Source organism: Oryctolagus cuniculus, chromosome 9, assembly GCF_051225735.1.
Source record: "Oryctolagus cuniculus isolate XC-2025 breed Fujian yellow rabbit chromosome 9, ASM5122573v1, whole genome shotgun sequence".
In the NCBI taxonomy this organism is placed as follows: Eukaryota; Metazoa; Chordata; class Mammalia; order Lagomorpha; family Leporidae; genus Oryctolagus; species Oryctolagus cuniculus.
The window spans coordinates 116,004,339-116,026,033 of NC_142875.1; the positions used below are offsets into that span (position 1 = coordinate 116,004,339).

Sequence of the window (21,695 nt, forward strand, 5' to 3'; positions counted from 1 at the left end):
TTAACCTCGTATCAGATTCCTGGAAAAAAATATATTTTAAACCCTTTTGACAAATGAGGAAACTGTTCCAAAGTAGTAAAATAATTTATCCATGTACATCAACTAAAATAACCCCAGATCTTCAAGGTAGAACACTGAAAACCACATGGAAATTGTAGACTTGTCTGAATATCAAGGTATGAATTTGAATATTAACTAATATAAGTGCTCTAAAAATATTTAATCAAAAATTATTTTATAATGATAGCACCTTAGCAAGGACAATATGTCTCATTTAAGTTGAAACAACAAAGAAGAAAATATCCCTGGAATACTTACCAGGCTATGACTTTCTCAAGTATTTACCAAATCTGATGTAGAATTTTAGAGCTACAACATCACAAAGGTGTTAACATGTGGAACTCAATACTTTTTTAAGTTATGTCTGATGAAACAATTAAAAACCTTTTTTTAAAAAAAAAGAGTCTCTAAAACAAATCGGACTAATAAATGAGATTCATCTCATTCTAATATCTGTTGATGGAGCTAAATGGTTGTGATACTTCATAATAAGCTTGCTGTTCTTTATGCTTAAAAAATTTTTCCAAGTTAATATATGAAAAACACTTACTGATTTTTTATTTACCTTTGTTTTTAGCTAACTGTCTTGTCAAAGACCTAATTGCAGAAACGCTAAATTTTTGTACAAAAGACCAGCTATTTCCTAAAGATCATCTCCTAAGTATATGTGGCTCTGAAGAATTTTTACAGAAGTAAGTATCATATTAAACCAATTTTGATTTTTGTTGAAATCTCTTAGTATTAATTAAGTAGTAATGTTTTTTCTTTTAAATAGATTTCACTCAGAGACTTTACTTTGTATTCTTATAAGCAGCATCATCAACCCATTTACAGTGAATTTTAAATTTTGTGTATCATATTGACAGTGTTATTCTTGGCTGTTTATGTATTATGTGTATTTATGGCAACAGATAGTTAAGTGACCTGTGACTAGTGGTGCTGACAGTCTCAATTTTCTCAGGATTCAGGTAGCTCATAAGACATAGAAATATCAATTTTTTTTGGATTTATTTACTTATTTGAAAGGCAAAGTTACAGAGAGGCAGAGGCAAAGAGATAGAAAGAGAGAGAGAAAAAGAGAGAGAAAGTCTTCCATCCCCTGATTCATTCCCCAGGTGGCTGCAAAGGCTGGAGCTGAGCCGCTCTGAAGATAGGAGCCAGGAGCTTCTTCTGGGTCTCCCACATGAGTGCAGGGGCCCAAGCATTTTGGCCATCTTCTACTGCTTTCCTAGGCCACAGCAGAGAGCTGGATTGGAAGTGGAGCAGCCAGGTTTCAAACCTGCACCCATATGGGATGCTGGCACAGCAGGCAGCGACTTCACCTGCTTCTCCACAGTGACGGCCCCTTGGAAATTTCAAATTTATTTTATTTTATTTATTTCTTTTTAAACTTTTATTGCTTGAAAGAGAACAGATATCACGTAGTTTACAGAAACAATTCCAGGAAGAGGACCACAATTTTCCCCATCCCTCAATTCTCCCTCATTTCTTTCCTTTTCTTTAATTTTTGCAATAACAATTCAAATATAATTTATAATCACAGACTTAATGCACATAAACCCTAATGTTCAGCAAGCGAAAAGTAGAGAAATCATTATTCCATAAATTTTAAAACCAGGAAAGTCCTTGGAAAATTAGGACAAGTTGGTCACACTATCTATAATAACAAAATTGATTATGACTAATCATAGTAAAAAAAAAATATTTTACGAAAAGTCTATATTTGGTTTGGAATAATATCAGCATGTTGACTAAATAGAGAAGTTTTAAAAGATACATGAGGTTTAAATATGAACATTATGTATTTTTTTAGAACACTAAGCTCTAAAACACCTTTGTTTGTTTATTCAAGCATCTCATGAAAATAATGAGAAAAGTCTGTTCTCTTATGTACCCATTCAAACATTTATTTGATAGAAAACTAATTTTTACGTTTGCATAATAACTATTTGAGTGGAATTCCTCAGAGAACATCCTTCAGAATATAATGCAACTTTTAAAAAAGAAATGTTTCTCTCTGGTATTGCACAATATTCTAAATACTGAAGTTTTTAAAGCCTAAGACATTGAAAAGCTAAATTGCCATTCACATTTCTCCTTTGCATTTCTACAACTATCCTAGGATTGACAGCAATCTTATATGTTTCTACCATGAATGTGTTTGAAAATATCTTGCTAGTAATTTGGCTAATTTAATGATATTCTCATCAACCAATCCAGTCTGTCATTTTATAATGTGAACTCTAAATAACATTTAATGTTAATTGTTTCCCTTTTTATGTTATCAATTATAAAATACTAGTAAATATTTATATGAAATCACAGATGTTTTGTTGCATGAAACTGACAGATACCCCCCTTGTTCCTTATTTCTTGGAATTCATTAACATACTCAGTGACTAGGCAATATCTTCTGTCAATATATGTTTTGGATAACATGTACAAAGAGCACAGAAGAAAAGATACTTTAGAAAATGTAATATTACATTGATATTTCATTTGGCCTCATCTTTTCATTGGGCAGGTTTCCAAATATACATCTGGATTTTGGTTGATGCCAAGATAACAGATCCAGGAAATAGGGAAAGCATCCATAGATGGAAAGCTCAGTTGTTGACTGATAGAAATGTTGTGCAGATCATCTTTCTCTTGCTTCATATTTATATGATTTAGATTAATATAATACACTTAAAATGTATATAATACATTTTAAAATGTTTTCACAGCCACTTAATTGTTTTAAAACTTAATTGTTTTAAAAAGCCTGTCCAGTAGGTGAAATATTCCTCTATGTTACTTTGCTCTGCCATACTAAATTAACCTTAAAATTAAGATTTTTAATATATTTCCCTATTTTAAAAATGTGCTATAGGATTGTACTTTAATAATCTTAAATTCCAAATGTAAAATTTTTAAGCCTCTACAAGTATTTTCATGATGTGTGTACAGATAGCTTTGAGTGACTGGCAAGCGTAGAATTAAATAAATTCAAAATATTAAATGGTTATGATAATGAACTAAGAGGAGAGAAGTATTATCACTCTCAAAGTTACTGTTGTTTTGCAGAATGATGGAGAAAGACTTTTTCACTTTAAGCTCCCTTTATGTTATCAGAACTATATTTCATAATCTCTTCTGTTTTATGAAGATAGAGATAAATTATATTTAGTTGCTACTTCCGCAACTTATCTATTTTGGATTAAAAGGTGAATCTTTAAAACTTAAGCTACTTGATTTCTTCCAGATAGCTGATCTATTAAAGTAGTCATGATGAATAATTGATTACCAACCAAGTTTTGATGAAGCAGCTGTAGGAAAGAAAAGATTCTCTCTCATCCACTGTTAGGTTCATTGCTGAAGTCCCTACATCAAGGACATATTAACAAGAAGTACAAATGTATTTAACATAAGTTTTGCATGACATGGGGACCTTCAGAAGTGAGGACTCAAAGAAGCAGAATAAGCCATGTATCTTTATATTTAGGTTTATTGAAGAAAGGCCAGTCGGGGGGAAGTATGATTAGACAAAGTAAGTGTGACTTAACGGTAATAAACTGGAGGAAACAGCAAGGCCAGTTGTTCAGATATGCCCTGGAGTCTCTGTGTCTTTGAGGTTAAGGAAGGTCCTTTGGAATGCAGGTTTATTTCTTCAGGATAGAAGGGAAATGGTGAATTTGAGAGTGATCATTCTGCTTCTATTATTTTCCAACTGCCAAGGTGTCATATTTTAGAATAGCATGTCCTAAACTCCAATAAATATCTAAGACCCCTTTTTCTCTTAATGTATCAGTTTCAGGAAAGTATAATCACATCTTATCTAGTGTTATATTTGTGATTCTCTAGTTTGTATTTCCTCCCTAAATCATATATTGTTATTGTATTGAATTCTCCTAGCTTTCCCAGGCTAATTGAAGAAGTGTATAAAATCTTTAAAAGGAATGAGATGTAAATAATGATGACTATTGGATTAGCCTATTTTTTATTACTATAGCAAAATACCTGAGGAAGTTTAACATAAGAAAAGGGGTTTCTTTATCTTATAGTTTCAGAGGCTGAAAATCCAGAGATTGGGTGGTCCCATTGGTTCCACCATGGTGAAGGCCTAAAAGTAGATGGCGTCACAAGAGTGAGAGTGTGTATGGGAAAAAGAGATCAAGAGATCATGTCTCAATGCAGGATGCGAGAGAGCAAGGCAGAGGCGGGACTCACTTTTCTGACATCTCCCACTCAGGAGAGCTCAGGGACCACATGAAAGCAACCTTAGTCCCTCCAAAAGAAAGCTCTCAGAGTGATCTACGGGCCTCCCATTGGTTCTCATCTCTTAATGGACCACCATCTCTCAATGCCACCCTGAGGATGGAGCGCCAACATGTGGATCCTTGGGGACACATGCAAATATATATACACATACATATATTTATATATCTTCAAAAGATATATATATATCTTCAAAAATTCATAGGCAAATGAACCTAAAAATTAATGAAAAATGTCCATGTAATTTTGAATTCTCATTGTATGTGTGTGTGTATATACAAACACCTACACTTTTATTTATTACTGATATGTTAGCACACAATTTTTATAGGCACAAAGGGAAATTTCCCCTTCACTCTCTGAAGATTCTTTGGGATGAACTGACAATAGAAAAAGTAGGAGGAATGGCACACACATATACTAATGTGCAAAAGGGCGGCCATAAACAAAAATCACTGCATGGGGGAAATTGTAGGCGTCTGATTAACCACCAGGCTACCTGGTTCAGATGTTTATACACAGGCAGAGGGAGGACTGGGCATGTAGACCATTTTTAAGAAAATAGTAAATGATTTTGGGAGGGAGCCATTGGTCCTGGAGAAAGCACAATAGCAGAAAGTAAAGTTTGCCGGGTCTGCAGAACAATGATTTCTAAATGTTTCCCTATGGAGCAGAACTGGAAGACAATGGTGTATGATTAAAATCTGTCTAGCTGTTTTGACAGACTTCAGACTTCCTGCAATTTAAGTTTATTCTTCTCTACTTGATGAGTTTTCAGTAAGACATCACTCTCTGAAGAGTTTACCTGGCCAGGTAGAAAAGAGAACTTTGCAAAATGCTCTGCCCTGTGCAGGGAGTGGGGAGGTTGAAGTAACGCCTCATAGGCTTTGATGCTGACGTTGGCTTCAAGGTCTCATTTCCTTTAGAGCAAATTGCTAACATAGCCCATGCCATGCTTTTGTGACCCTCAGCATCTTCAAAACTTAATGTGTTAGATTGGTATACTGAAGATGATATTTTTGTCTATTTTTTAAAGTTTACTTATTTATTTGAAAAAAATTACAGAGAGAAGGAGAGAGAGAGAGAGAGAGAGAGAGAGAGAGAGAGAGAGAGAGAGATATCTTCCATCCACAGGTTTACCCCAAAAATGGCCAGGGCTGGGCCATTCCTGCATTAGCAGGGAAGTGGATCAGAAGTGGAGCAGATGGGAATCAAACTGGCACCCACATGGGAGGCCAGCATCATAGGCAGCAGCTTTACCTGCTATTCCATGCCAGTGCCTGGGGATGCTATTTTACAAATACTTCTGAGGCATGCATTTGTTTCTGGAGTTAAGACATTGCTTTGGGGTGCCCACATCCATGTCCAAGTGCTTGGGCCAAGGATATTAATGACTAGGAATGCAGACTCACTGAAAGCAAAATGTTTTCCCACCTTTTCAGAACAGAACAGAATATTATAAAAATTGAATTGAATCCACAAAGCAATTAAGATGTTTATACCTTGTAACATTCTGTGAAATTAAGAAAAATAACTTTCCTCGCAAGCAAAAATTCACTTTTTCATAAATCATCTGTACTATTTATGCAACTCATTTAACATTCTTCTTAATTTACTGACCCAAAGTTTTTCCCAGATATCCCATTGGCAGGCATTTGTGTGACAGTTAAGATGCCACCTGAGATGCCTGCATCCAGAATAAGGGCCCTGGATGTGAATCCTGCTCCATTCCCAATCCCAGCTTCCTGCTAATGCACACCATTCAAGGCAGCAGCTGATGCTCAAGTACGTGGGTTCCTGACACCCACATGGGAGGACTGGATTCAGTTCTAGATCTTGGCTTTGGCCTGGTCCAGCCCCAGTTGATGAGGGCATTTGGAGGAGTGAAGCAGAATCCAAGAGCTTTACAATTTCAATCATTATCTCCCTCTCCCTCTCCCTCTCCCTCTCCCTCTCCCTCTCCCTCTCCCTCTCCCTCTCCACTCTGATTTCCTGCTCCCTCCCTCTCAAATAAACTAGTAATAAATAAATAATCTTTTTTTAAGGAGACATTTTCTGACCTATTCTGCCTGGATAGCATGTTTTATTTACCCTGGAATTCAATACAATCTTATTAGCTATAAGTGTTTTCCTCAGAAACCATTTTATAGACAAAACTTTAAATAGAACAATATATTATGGACACAGGAAAATAAAGAATTAGAACATGAATGTTGTTGATTTGTTTTAGGCTCTTGAAATCCCAATAGAAGATTATCAGAATTATGAAGCATGGAATACTTAACTAGCAAATCAGAATAAATTAGAGAAATAGAAGAATACAAACCATCTTGTATGTTCAGAAAATATTAAAATCCTCCATTGTGTTCCTGTTCTTCAGCTTCCAATTTAACTACTATGGAGAAGGGTATTCTGGATAGTCCATTTCCTATGAACTTATCCAGTTGGTAGACTCCCATCAAGCTCACTCTTTGTCAGGTTGAAGTTCCCATTGGGTTTAGCACAGATATGAAAATCTGGTGGATAAAAACACTACTCCCTGGAGAGTAAAAGAGAGTTCCTGTATCTCCATTTCTTACAGGGAGTAATGAGCATTGTACCTTCACCTAGGCTTATAAATATCTAGCTATGGAGATTACTTCTTCAAAAATATACATATAATACAAGAAAGATAATACTGTTTCCCAAGTTTATCAATTATTCTATTGCCTGACATCAACAAGGACGACAGTTTTTTTGTTGTTGTTTACTCTTACTCATGATTTAATTATTTTTCTCTCAAAAACCTTGCTGTTGGGCCTGGTGTTGTGGCATAATGTGTAAAGCTGCACCTGTGGTCCCAGCATCACAGATGGACACTGCTTCAAGTTCTGGCTGCTCCACTTCTGGTCTAAACCCTGATAATGCATCTGGGAAAGCAGTAGAAAATGGAACACGTGCTTGAGCCTCTGCTCTCATGTGAGAGACCCAGATGAATCTCCTGGCTCCTGGCTTTGGACTGGCCCACACCTGGCTATTGCAGCCATCTGGGCAGTGAACCAGTACTTAGAACATCATTTCCCCACATCTTTACCAGCATTTAGTTTTTTAGTTTTTGGATGATAGCCATTCTAACTGTGGTGAAGTGAAACCTAATTGTTTTTTTGATTTGCATTTCTCTGATGGCTAGTTCTCCTCAGTATTTTTTCATGTGTCTGTTGGTCATTTATATTTCATCCTTTGAAAAATATGCCTGTTCATGTCTTTTGCCTGTTTCTTAACTGGACTGTTCATTCTGTTGTTATTGAGTTTTTTAAGCTCTTTATAGATCCTGGATATTAATCTTTTATCAGTTGCATAGTTTGCAAATATTTTCTCCTATTCTATTGGTTGCCTATTCATTTTATTGAGTATTTCCCTTGAAGTGTGTAAGCTTCTTAGCTTGATGTAATCCCATTTGTTTACTTTTGCTGTTATTACTTGTGCTTCTGAGGTATTTTCTAAGAAGTTTGCCTATGTCAATGCTTTGTAGAGTTTCCCCAATGCTTTCCTCTAATAATTTGATAGATTTAGATACTTGATCCATGGTGAGTAGATTTTTGTATAAGGTATAAGATAGAGATCTTGTTAAATATGTCTTCATGCATAGATCCAATTTTCCCAACACAATTTGTTGAAGATACTGTCTTTTCTCTAGGGATTGATTCTAGGTGGTTTGGCAAAGATTAGTTGGTTGTAGCTGCATGAATTAATTTCTGAGGTTTCTATCAAGTTCCATTTGTCAACATGTCTGTTTTAGTGCCAATATCAGGCTGTTTTGATTATAACTGCCAAGCAGTATGTCTTAAAATCTGATATTGTGATGCCTCTGGCTTTGTTTTTATTCTTTAACATTGCTTTAGCCACTAGAGTCTCTTATGTTTCCATATGAATTTGAGATTTTTTTTCTAGATCCGAAAAGAATGTCTTTGGTATTTTTATTGTTATTGTATTGAATCTGTAAATTGCTTTCAGTAGTTATGGACATTTTGATGATATTAATCTAATCCATGAATATGGAAGATTGTTCCACTTTTTGTATCTTCTATTTCTTTCTTTTTTTTATTTCTGATATCTGTTGTAACAGTCCATTTATCATCTCTGATTTTATTAATTAGGTCTTCCTTTTTTGTTAGTTGGGCCAATGGTGTAGCAATCAGGTTAATTTAAGTTAAGAAGGCCACATCTACCTCTTTGTTCACCACAGCCCTGGTCAGATTGACCATCTACCTGAAGGTCTGCATTCTCTGTCTGAGTCTCTCCTAGTAGTGGAGATGTTTATTTCTTTCAGAAGAGAGAAAGTCTTGCTCAAAAATTGAATCCTTTGTATTATAATTAAAATATTCTTCTTAAGACAGACCTGTACTATTTTTTTAAAGTTTTAGTTATCCCCATCACAGTTTGTATTAATTCATTCAATACATATTTGAATATAAATTAGGTTTATATTTATGCAAAGTAAAGCTACTAATGAGCAGTGAAGAAAGACTAAAGATACATTACATATAGTTTAAGGTAACAGCTTACACTCATAAGCAGTAAGAACTGAGTTGCTATATTTCTTGGTGGGTGGTGGGGATAGGATTTCTTCTCAATGAAATTAAGGATTTAATTTTATAAGTTGAACAACATAATTATTTTCAATGGCTTAAGACTAAATATTATAATCTACTCTGACTTAGTTTAAGCAAAGAAATAGATGAAGTACATTACTCTTTCATACAGCTATGTGGAAGAATCAAAGCATATTTCAGCCCCAATTTCCCAAAGAGTCAAAATGTGCATTTTTATTTATTTTTTATTTATTTAGAAGACAGAGAGAGGTGGAGAGACCTTCCATCTGCTAGTTCATTAACCAAATGTCCAAATAACCGGGGCCGGTCCAGGCTGAAGTCAGGAACAAGGAACTCAATCCATGTCTCTCATGTGGGTAACAGGGACCAAGTATTTGACTATCACCTGCTGCCTCCTAGGATGCATATGAACAGGAAGCTGAAGTCAGGAATTGTGTCAAGGCTCAAACCCAGACACTTTAGTATGGAATGTGGCCTTCCCATGTGTCGCTCCCCCTCTTCGTGGAGGAACGACACAGGACCCTGCGCTGTTCTTTCGTCTGCTCGGCCCTCCCCAGGTTTGCTGCTGGTTCTTCCCGGGTTGGCTACCGTCCCTTCCACCTCCGTGGAAGGGCGGTTCCCCCTGCCACATTCCCCACTTCCGCAGGGGAGCGGCACACCGCCGGCCGGCTCTCTCGGGGGCTGCACAGGTATTCCTTCAGATAGATGTTCCCCTTAGATGTTCCTGGTGCATATTGTCTCTCTCCTCCTTTATAGTCCTCCTCCGCCAATCCCAACTCGGCTGCCCACACGCCGAGTACGCTGCTCTCCTCCAATCAGGAGCAGGTCCTGCTGTTTATTGGTTGAACTGGAGGCAGCTGTGTAGAAGCTGTTTTCTCCTCTCCCAGCGCCATATTGTGGGAGAGCAGATGCATAGAATAAGTCTTAATTCCAGTAACTTAGTCTAGTCCGAGTTGCTCCCCACAGATCCCCCTTTCTTTTTATTTTTTGGCGTTGATACGCGCCTGTCTTCGGTGCCCCGCGGCACACACTCTGCTCTGCTTGCTAGAGTTGCCCACAGGTTCTTACAAGTCCTATCAATCAGGCAAACCGAATCCGGGTCCTCTCTTCGCCATGTTGTGAGGAGGTTTTTAGGCGCTGATGCGTGCCTGTGTTCGGTGCCCTGCAGCGCATGCTCTGCTCTGCCTGCAGGTGCTTATAAGCCCTATCAGGCAAACCGAATCCAAGCCTTCTCATTGCCATATTGTGGGGAGGCTTATTGGTGTTGATTTGTGCCTATCTTCGGTGACCTGCAGCTCATACTCTGGTCGAGCCGCCTGTTGTTGCTTACCGCCTTACTAATCAGGCAGACCGAATCCAAGCCTTCTCATTGCGGTATTGTGGGGAGGCCTTATTGATGTTAATTTGTGCCTGTCTTCGGTGACCTGCGGCGCATAAGCTGCTAGCCGCCCGCAGGTGCTCACCACCTTCCTAATCAGGCAGACCAAATCCAAGCTCTCTCATTGCCATGTTGAGGGGAGGCTTTATTTTTCTCTATATCTCCGGGCATTCCTATCTCTCCCATTTTACTTCTGTCTGCCAACATTCCTATTTCTCTCATTTTACTTCTAAACTTCTGTTTCTCTTATCCCTGCGGCTTCCCGGCGCCCGCCCCGAGGCTGCTTCTCGGCGGCTTCCCGGCTCTGAGCCGCTTCAGCCCGCTTCTCTTATCTGCGCGGCTTCGCGGCTTCCCGGCTTCGCGCGCGCGCTCCGCGGTCTCCACGCTAGCCCAGCGTTCCCTATCTACTTGTGCCCCGCACGCTTTCTCTGCGCGCGGCAGCCTCCGCGAGTCACACAGCCCCAGCTCACGTCTCCACCACTAGTATTCAATCCAAGTTCCCCGGGCTAACCTGGTGAATTCGACCCAGCTCACGTTTCCGCCCCACGATTTGGCTTCCCGTCCTTTGCTCTCCGGGCTAATCAGACGGATTCCAACCTGGCTTACGTTTCTGCTTCTGGTTTTAACTTTTCGCCCCTTATTCCCGGGCTAACTCGACGAATCCCAAAGTGGCTTTCGTCTCCGCCTCGGCCTGCCCCCGCGGCTACAATTTCCCTAACATATTTTTCTCTACCCGGTATGTTTCCCTAAGTTTTCTTCCAACAATATTCCTCCCTCATTTCTCCTGGCCTCTCCCCACAGTCTGTATCCAAGTCTAAGTTTCTTATAGGTTTCACTTTCACTTTCAACCTGCAGTCCGTATCTGAGTCTAAGTTTCTTCTTGCTTTCCTAGGCTCTTTGCTAGTCTCTCTCTCCGGTATTTTCCCACTTCTTCCCGTTTCTTCCCTCCTAGGTTTCCTATCCGAGTCACGGCACCATTATGTCGCTCCCCCTCTTCGTGGAGGAACGACACAGGACCCTGCGCTGTTCTTTCGTCTGCTCGGCCCTCCCCGGGTTTGCTGCTGGTTCTTCCCGGGTTGGCTACCGTCCCTTCCACCTCCGTGGAAGGGCGGTTCCCCCTGCCACATTCCCCACTTCCGTGGGGGAGCGGCACACCGCCGGCCGGCTCTCTCGGGGGCTGCACAGGTGTTCCCTCAGATGTTCCCCTTAGATGTTCCTGGTGCATATTGTCTCTCTCCTCCTTTATAGTCCTCCTCCGCCAATCCCAACTCAGCTGCCCACACGCCGAGTACGCTGCTCTCCTCCAATCAGGAGCAGGTCCTGCTGTTTATTGGTTGAACTGGAGGCAGCTGGGTAGAAGCTGTTTTCTCCTCTCCCAGCGCCATATTGTGGGAGAGCAGGTGCATAGATTAAGTCTTAATTCCAGTAACTTAGTCTAGTCCGAGTTGCTCCCCACACCCATGCAGCATAATAAATGCTATACCAAATGCCCACATCCTGTTGAAACATCATTAACCAGAAAACTTGATCAAACAAATCACAAAGCTGTTGCAAGAGTTTTCCAAGAGGATATAGCAAATTAGATGTGACTGTAGGTACATAGCTTAGTTTCACTGTACCTATTACTATAATAGCCAATATGTACTACCAAGTTATTTTTTCTATTCATTTATTTTTGATTTCTAAGCATTATTAAATTTCCCCAATTTTGAAATAATTGAAGTTTAAATAAACTTAGTATTCTGTTTTTCTTAAACAAAAATAAAGTGGTTAGCTAGATAACTTTGAACTACATATTATTTCAAATTAGCCCATTTAATAAGTCTCAAATGTATTGTTTTAATCTTAGTTACTGAATGTAGATATTATATTAGGACAACCTATGAATGTTTCTCCTCTGGAGATTTTGAGAGAAAAATAATGACTTCTTGAGGTGGACTAAAATAAGTTTTTGATTTCCTGAGATGGCAACTGTTTCACAAATTTTGTGTGGCATACTTCAAAAAGAGCCCCTGGGGGCTCAGTGAGCACTATTTTTGCAAAGGTCATAAAGCTTCAGCTTCACTGCTGTGTGTTTATCATTGACTCTCTGTCGTATTAATTCCATTTATAAATATTGTGGTGCTCGTACTTAATTTTATTTTGTGACTGCATGGCTTAGTAGATAAGGAACTGCAAACTTGAGAGAGGTTATAAAACATTTTTTCTAGAATGAAAAAAAAAATCTTACAGTATATTCAGTTTCACTTCATTCTCTTTCTTTCTTTCTTTTTTTTTTTTTTTTTACTTAGAGAACCCACATGCACAAAAGACTATATTCAAGGGCAGAGGAACTGAGATAGTTGGCTTTTTTAGGGCTAAAAGGAATTGGGCATTTGAAGGAAGAGATTTAGATATCTAAGGTCTAGTTACCTCTTTTTTATTATTTTTTTTTTTATTTTTGACAGGCAGAGTGGACAGTGAGAGAGAGAGAGACAGAAAGGTCTTCCTTTTCCATTGTTTCACCCCCCAGTGGCCGCTGTGGCCAGCGCACCACGCTGATCCGAAGCCAGGAGCCAGGTGCTTCTCCCGGTCTCCCATGCGGGTACAGGGCCCAAGGATTTGGGCCATCCTCCAATGCACTCCTGGGCCACAGCGGAGAGCTAGGCTGGAAGAGGAGCAACCAGGACAGAATCCGGTGCCCCGACCGGGACTAGAACCTGGGATGCCCGTGCCGCAGGCAGGGGATTAGCCTATTGAGCCACAGCACTGGCAAGTCTAGTTACCTCTTGAGTGTAGCCATTGGTATCAATTTATGACCCAAGGTGGGCATTGAAAAGCATGACCCTGCCAATCTCAACACCTCATAATCTCCAGCCTAGTTTACAAGTTTAACCTGATCATGTCCCTCCAGGTCATGATATTTAACTTTTTGGATTCATAGTTCCTCTAAAACAATGTATACCAATAAAGTTGAGTAGTACTGTGCTGAGTCAGCTCCAAATACCATTTGGAGCATTGATCTAGGACTGTTTTATTAGTTGCAAAGACTAGCTTACTAGAAATAAGGTAAAATAGATCTAACATCGTGGACATTTTAAAGTGAAGGGTGGTTGGTACAGCAATTCAGTAACTGCTTGAGATGCCTTCATCCCATACTGGAATGCTTGGAATCCCAGGTTCTCTTCCTGTCCAGCTTCCTCCTAATATGTACCCAATGAGGCAGCAAGTGGTGGCTCAAGCACTTGGATCTCTGCCATCCAAGGGGGAGACCTGGACGGAGTTGCTGGCTTCTGGCTTCAGCCTGACCCAGCCTTGATTACTGGGGAGTAAGCCAGCCTTTGGTGAGGAAGCAAGCATGTGGACAATATCTGTCTGTGTTTCTCTGTCATTTAAATAAAATGAAAATAAATAATTCTTTTTTCAATTTAAGCGACAGATGTCAAATGACTGTTTAGACAACAAACCTGTGCAGTATTATGGTATTATTAAGATTGTTTATATTCATTTTAAACTTCATACTTAGTCATTCTAAGTATTGAATGCCAATCTTAATTGAGTTTTCTTAAATAAATATCTTTGATGGTCCTCAATATTTATAAAATTAAACTGAATTTAGCCAGCGCCGTGGCTCAATAGGCTAATCCTCCGCCTTGCGGCGCCGGCACACCGGGTTCTAGTCCCGGTCGGGGCGCCGGATTCTGTCCCGGTTGCCCCGCTTGCAGGTCAGCTCTCTGCTGTGGCCAGGGAGTGCAGTGGAGGATGGCCCAAGTCCTTGGGCCCTGCACCCGCATGGGAGACGAGGAAAAGCACCTGGTGCCTAGCTTCTGATCAGCGCGATGTACTGGCCGCAGCGCACCAGCTGCGTTGGCCATTGGAGGGTGAACCAACGGCAAAAAGAAGACCTTTCTCTCTGTCTCTCTCTCTCTCACTGTCCACTCTGCCTGTCAAAAATAAAAAAAAAAAGTAAAAACAATAAAAAATTAAACTGAATTTTTTCTATGAAACATTAATATTTCAAAAACGCATTTGTGACTCCTTCTTACAATAAGAAATATCTCATAAAATATCTGCTTGAGATATGCTTATCTCATCAAACAAGGATATGTACTTATTTTAATGAGCCCTGATCATAAATGTGGGTTTACAAGGAGTTCTGGGAGTGCTGGGAATCAATATACAACAGGCAGACATTATCTGGGAAGTTTCCTTTGCCCACAGACAAATCTGAATACCTGCATATCACCTTTTTTTGGGGGGGGAGGGGGTTGTTAGGGTCATTAGTCTCTCCTTATATGAGCATTTTTTTTCCCTAGAAATACTTTAAAATAACATGATCTACTTATAAACAGGGAATAGGGAAAGCTATGTTCAAGGATTCAGCATTTATTTTCCTCTCAAATGACAGGACTACTCATAACAGTTCCTAAGATAGTAACTAGCACATAGCTATATAATGAAATATTTGTTGAGGGAATAAATAATGAATGTGCAGAAAAATTTTATTTTCTAGTATATACTAAGAAAAAGCTTAAACTTTTTATTGTATCCTAGATATTCAGTTCATATAACAGCCAAAGTTTCATGCATAATTATTAAATAAAACATGCTAAGCACTCAGATTCAAAATGTGACCAGATTGAGAAAAATGCCTCATGTACTACAACTACAGTGTTTGCAGTGAAAACATATGAACCCTTAACTCAACTTGTTCTCTTAGTGCCCAAACCCTTCTGACTAAACTGCTCATCATAGCTGCTATGATTTTTGTTTCTTTTTCTGCTGGTATAACACTTCCTCCAACCACTTCTGATACCTAGAATACTGTTTTTTAAACAATGTATTTCTCTCTTTCAAAGGCAGAGAGGGAGAGATCCGCTGGTTCACTCCCCAAAGGGCTACAGCTGGAGCAGGCTGAAGACAGGAGCCAGGAATTCCATCTGGGTCTCCCACATAAGCGGCAGGGACTTAAGTACTTGGGCCATCCTCTGCTGCTTCTCAGATGAGTCAGCAGAGAGAGCTAAATCAGAATTCTTAAACACAAATTTATTTTTCATTAAATTCTACATAACATCCTTATTTCCATTCATTAATGCTTTTCTCTCTTCTTTTTCATCATCTCTAAATCAGCACTGTCCAATACTATGTGAGCCACGTAGTAGTCTTAGTTGTTTCTACTAGCCACAATAAAAAAGATAAAAAGAAACAGGTAAGAATGAATTTTAACATTGTGGTTTATTCAATTCAATATAGCCAAAATATTAGCATTTCAACATGCATCAAAATAAAGAAAAATACTCAACTATTTTACATATTTTCTGCAGTTGTCTTCAAAATACAATTTGTATTTTATAATTTTCACAAACTTGTATTCAAAATGGCCTCATTTCAATTAACCAGTAATTGTATGGGTCTAGTGTTTAATGTACAGTATAGCTCTAAATAATTAAAGATAAGTTAGTAAGTCTAAAATCACATAGTAGTTAAATATTAAGAAATAAGTATTATCTAAATAAAAATATTCACAGAGAATTTAGTGGATCCTAACAGAACACTACTCTCTATACATGTATGACTTTGAAGCGAGTAAATTGTCAGAAATATTTAGTGAATGTTCCAGGTAAATGAATTCATCATTTTAAGGTAAACAAACTTGTAATATAAGATTTTCTTTCTTCTGAAATCTTTCCAATATTTAACTAAGAGCCTTTCATTTTTCTTTTCTTTTTTATTAACATATAATAATTGTACAAATTTACAGGGTACAGTATGATAATTTGATAACATGTATAAAAATAGAATGTGTAATGATCAAATCAGGGTAATTACTACTTATGTTTCCTTAATTATTTATCATTTATGATGATAAACATCTATTATTTCTGTGTGTTGTCAAAACAAAAACAAAAACAAAAACAAAAACAACCTTCAAATTCACCAAGCTAGTTCTCTGTAAAATAGATAATAAATTGTCAAATGCAATATAGTCACTCTACTGTGCTATGGAACATTGGAGCATATTCATCCTATGTAATTGTGTTTTGATGCCTATTATGCAAACTCCCTCCGTCCCTCATTCCCCTACCCTTGCAACCTTTCAGTGACCACTATTTTACTCACTACTTTGATCAAAGCTGCTTTTATTAGTTTCCACATATGAGTGAGAACCTGTGATATTTGGCTTTTTGTACCTGATTTATTCACTGTCCTCCAGTTACATGCATGTTATCAAATTGATAACAGTTATTTTCTATAACTGAATAGTATTCTATGGTGTATATATATCACCTTTTTTATCCATTCTTTTGTTGATGGGCACCTTGGTTGATTCCATATCTAGGTTACTGTCACTAGTTCTGCAATAAACATGCAAATACAGCTCTCTCTTTGATATACTGCCTCAATTTCCTTGGCTATATGCCCAGGAGTGGGATAACTGGGTCATATGGTAGATCTACTTTTAATTTTCAGAGGAAGTTCCATACTGTTTTCCATTACATCTATACTTACATTTCTAAGAAGTGTACAAGATTTTCCCGTTTTCATCATACCTTTCAGCTTTTATTTTTGTCTTTTTGATAATAGCCATTCTAACTGGAATGAGATGATATTTTATGGTTTGACTTGTTTTTCTAAATTATTATTGGTGCTGAGCATTCTTTCAAATATTGGTTGGCTACTTTTGTATCTTAAGAAATGTCAGTGATTCAGATCATTGCCCTATTTTTGATTGGATTATTTCATTTTTTTTGTTATTGAGAGGTTTTTTTAGATCTTAATGCATATACATTATGGATATTAATTGCTTCTCTGATGACTGGTTTGCAAATATTTTCTCTCATTTTTTGAATATTTATTCACTCTGTTGATTATTCCTTTGTTCTTAGTTTGATATTACCCCATTTGTCTAGCTTTACTTTGTTGCTTGCAGTTTTGGGGTTTTCTTTTTTACCTCTAGGTTTTATTTTAGTAGTTTGATAGTTTCAGATCTTACGTTTGGGTGTTTGATACATTTTGATTTGATTTTTTTTTACATAGTGAGGGTTGAGAGGATACATGGTCTAGTTTCATTCTTTTGCATGTGAGTATCCAGTTTTTCCAGCACCATTTATTGAGACCATCCTTTCTCCAAGGTATGTTTCTGGAAACTTATAAAAAATCAATTTATTTTATGTACATGGATTTATTTCTGGGTTTTCTATTCTGTTCCACCAGTCTGTGTATTGGTTTTTATCCCAGCATCATGATTTCTTGGATCATACAGCTTAGTGGTATGTTTGAGGTATTACAATGTCCACAGCTTTGTTCCAATCCAAAGATTGCTTTGACTGTATGAGGTCTTTCCTGGTTCTATATTAGATGTAGGGTTTTTTTTTCTATTTTTGTAGAGAATTACTATTTTTTTAAAAGACAATGTATTTATTTATTTGAAAGTCAGAGTTACAGAGAAAGAGAAGGAGAGGGAGAAGGAGAAGGAGAGGGAGAGGGAGAGGGAGAGGGAGAGGGAGAGGGAGAGGGAGAGGGAGAGACTTTTCATCCACTGGTTTACTCTCCAGGTGTTCACTCTCCAGGACCAAGACTGGGGAAGGCCCAAGTCAGGAGCCAGGAGCTTCATCTGGATCTCCCAGATTAGTGCAGGGGCCCAAGCACTTGGGCCATCTATACTGCTTTTCCCAAACCATTAGCAAAGGGAGGTTGAGCAGATGGGACATGAACTGGTGCCCATCTGGGATGCCAGCATCACAGCCAGCAGGTTTACATGCTATGCCACAACACTGGCCCCAGTCATTGGTATTTCAGTGAGGATCACAAAGGATCAGAAAGATAGTATGGATATTTTAATGATATTTCTTTTAATCCATGAAAATAGATTTCTTTCAATTTTTTATGGGTGTGTGTGTCTTCTTAATTTTCATTTTATACTTGGTTAATTTTATTTTTAGAGTTTTTGGTGGAGTCTAAGTTTTTCCATAAAATCACATCACCTTCAGTGATAATTCTACTGTCTCCTTTCTTAGTTGATTGTCCATTCTTTCTCTTGTCAATTGATCTGAGTAAGACTTCATGTTAAGTAGTGTTGATGAAAATGGACAACCTTGTCTTCTACCCCTCCTTAGAATAAACACTTTCCACTTTTCTATGTTCAGTATGATGTTGGCTGTGGTTTTATCACAGTAGTTTTATTGTGTTGAAATGCATTCCTTCTACATCTGATTTGTTGAGGGTTTTATCATGAAAGGATATTGAATTTTACTGAATGATTATTTTGTACCATTGAAAGGATCATGATTTTTGTCTTTAATGATGGGAAATTAAAGTATAAAGGTTTTTTTAAATTATTGTTTATATTTGTTGAATCTTCCTTGCATCCCTTGGATAAATCCCATTTTCTTCTGATATAAAATCTTTCAATGTGTTATTAGATTTGATTTGTTAGTATTTTGTTGAGAATTTTTACTCTATATTATCAGGGATATTTTCTGTGGTTCTTGGTAGCAGTAGGTTCTGTAGCAGCTCTGGGCAAGGATGCTGAATGGCAGGTGTAGGTTACCGGTCATTTTCCAAGGGCTACCCTGGGTAAGGCAACTCCAACAAGCCCAAGTGGATGGGGCATAGCATAACTGGAAACAGCAGTGGGGTACCTGTCAGTGTCAAAGGCAATGCAGGGGCTTCTGGAGGTTGGGAAGCTCAGGACAGGGTGCCTACCATCTTCCCGGTGTCCTGAGTACATGGAGGGTCCTCCTGGCTGCTCTTGGAAGCTTCAGATATCTGAGATTCTCATGACAAGCTTCCTAGTTGCTTCTCAAAGCCCTAGAAAGATAGGTGGAGCCACCTGGATGCATCCTGGAAGCTTAGACAGGCCACCACTCAGGAAGGGCTGATGAGTTGCTGCCTGAGGCTGTGTGATGATTGGCATAATTATCCAGGAGCTTCAAAGGGGCTGTAGGTAGAAGGTGTTGCAATGTGCGGGGGACCTTTCTGTTCTGGAGGGCTAGGAACCGCAGGAAGGAAGACCCACTGGGGCAGCAACTCCACCACTTCCCAAGGCCCTTGGGTTGATGATGTATCAAGATCTCCCAATGCAGCCGCCGCCAGGTGGAGTAGGGCATAGCCGGACTGGGTGTTTCTCAGGGGTAATATAGCAGTCTGGATTTCCTGGAAACACCCAAAACTGGGCTCAAAGTCTTTGAAAGTTGCCAGCTTCTCCAGCAGAAAATATCTCAGGTGTCCATCATGTTGATGACTACAAGGAGGACTGCTGAGAGCCTCCTGCCTACTCTCTCCATGCCAAGCAAGTGCCTCAGGGTTCAGGGTTGGTGTGAACTAGAGAGGTAGGAGGGTGGAGCTGTGTGGCTGTGTCTCTGTGCTCCCCATGTCTCTGCCACATCCCCACTGCGCACAGTGCTGTGCCTCAGGTTTTTAAATGACTAGAAGTCACAAGAGATACCAAAATGTAGTTATAAAGAAGACCATATCACAAAAGGCCTTCATTTCACAAAAGATTCAGATTTTGTCTAAAATAAAATGTTTCAAGATAATAATTCACTGTAGTCATCATTTAATATGTGCTTGGCAAATATATACAGAAAAAAGAGAGAAGAAGAAAGAAAAAGAAAATATAATTATGCACTAGAAAAAGCTGATATATGTAAGGATTTGTTTCTCCCTTTGATATACTTGCCAATTCTTTGATGTAGACATCACTACCCTGACTCTAAAGAGGAAATTATTGCTTCAGATAATTTTAGTCTAATTGTCTGCATGAGTTCATGGGTCTAGTATATCTGTCTCCAGAGACAGACATTTTGACTGCATCTCTCTGCTTCCTTGAGTCAGTGGATTCCACAGACATTGGTGGCCTCAGTTAGACCTCCAAGAAACATGGTGTCTTTGTTTTGAGAATGGCTTGAAAATTTGACTTTCAATATGAAAAGCAACCTTTTCATAAAATTCCCTTTCCAAAGGTGCCTAGTCATTTTCTACTTTATTTATGCACTTGAAAATAATTACAATATATTGTGTATCAGACACACATGGTGTGTTCAAAAATGCATATTATGAGTTTCAACAATTTTTTAACAAAGCAAATAGTCTAATTCCAATTTCTGTGAATTTTTTTTAAATACCCTCATGTACAAACTCACTAATACCTATCTACAAGTAAACTCAGAGTTTGCTTTTTACCGGACTAAGTTCTAAAAATAAAAGGAAATGAAGTCAGAGAGGAAAACACACACTTGGGGGCATTAGGGGAGGATATGACTATGTTCATTTTTTTCTCTTCCAGTGATCACTACTTGGGGAGTCACAAAATGTTTCAGAAAGATAAATCTGTTATTCAACTTCATCTACAGAAAAATAAGGAAACTCCAGGAAAATTATCTCGAAAGGTAAGCTTTTCTTAGCATAGTTTTCTATAACCCATTGCCAATTACAAATATATAGCTTAATGAATACATGTTCATTTGGGTATATTTTTGAAACATGTTGAAATATTTCATTTAAATACCTGTCAGCAATTTGAACTGAAGCAAGAACGTGTATGTATTATACAACCTGACTGTTAGGATTGAATATATGTGTTCCCACAAAATCCAGGTATTAAATCTCTAATTCCAGCTGGCGCCACGGCTCACTAGGCTAATCCTCCACCTTGCGGCGCCGGCACACCAGGTTCTAGTACTGGTCGGGGCGCGCCGGATTCTGTCCCGGTTGCCCCTCTTCCAGGCCAGCTCTCTGCTGTGGCCAGGGAGTGCAGTGGAGGATGGCCCAAGTACTTGGGCCCTGCACCCCATGGGAGACCAGGATAAGTACCTGGTTCCTGGCTCCTGCCATCGGATCAGTGCAGTCGCCGGCTGCGGCGGCCATTGGAGGGTGAACCATCGGCAAAAGGAAGACCTTTCTCTCTGTCTCTCTCTCTCTCACTGTCCACTCTGCCTGTCAAAAAAGAAAAAGAAAAAATTAAATAAATTGATTAATTAAAAAAAAATCTCTAATTCCAGGGCCGGTGCTGTGGCATAGTGGAGAAGGCCACCAGCATCCCATATAGGTGCCTGTTCAATTCCTGGCTATTCCATTTTCGATCCTGCTCTCTTCTGTGGCCTGGGAAAGCAGTAGAAGGTGGCCAAGTGCTTGGGCCCCTACACTCACGTGAGAGACCTGGAGGAAGCTCCTGGCTCCTGCCTTTGGTCAACCCTGGCTGTTGTAGCCTTTTGGGGAGTAAACTAGCAGATGGAAGACCTCTCTCTCTCTCTCTCTTTCTCTCTCTCTCTCTTCTTTCTGCCTCTGCCTCTGCTTCTCTGTAACTCTGCCTTTCAAATAAATAAATAAATCTTTAAAAAAAACCCTCTAATCTCCAAATGATATTATTAGGAGGTGGTGGTCTTTGGGGGGTACTTAAATTTAGATGAGATCATGTAAACAGTGCC

General features: G+C 38.9%; 1 protein-coding gene across 4 annotated transcripts in view; it reads left to right on the forward strand.

The window, feature by feature from the left end:
* Window positions 1-21,695, forward strand: part of PIK3C2G (phosphatidylinositol-4-phosphate 3-kinase catalytic subunit type 2 gamma) — a 403,205-nt gene that overhangs the window by 12,676 nt on the left and 368,834 nt on the right. For all 4 annotated transcript variants that reach the window (XM_017343356.4, XM_089303889.1, XM_051850300.3 and 1 more), the window contains exons 4-5: window positions 638-752; window positions 20,555-20,657. In XM_017343356.4, coding sequence (XP_017198845.3) covers window positions 638-752; window positions 20,555-20,657 — 218 coding nt within the window. The remainder of the gene's footprint in view (window positions 1-637; window positions 753-20,554; window positions 20,658-21,695) is intronic.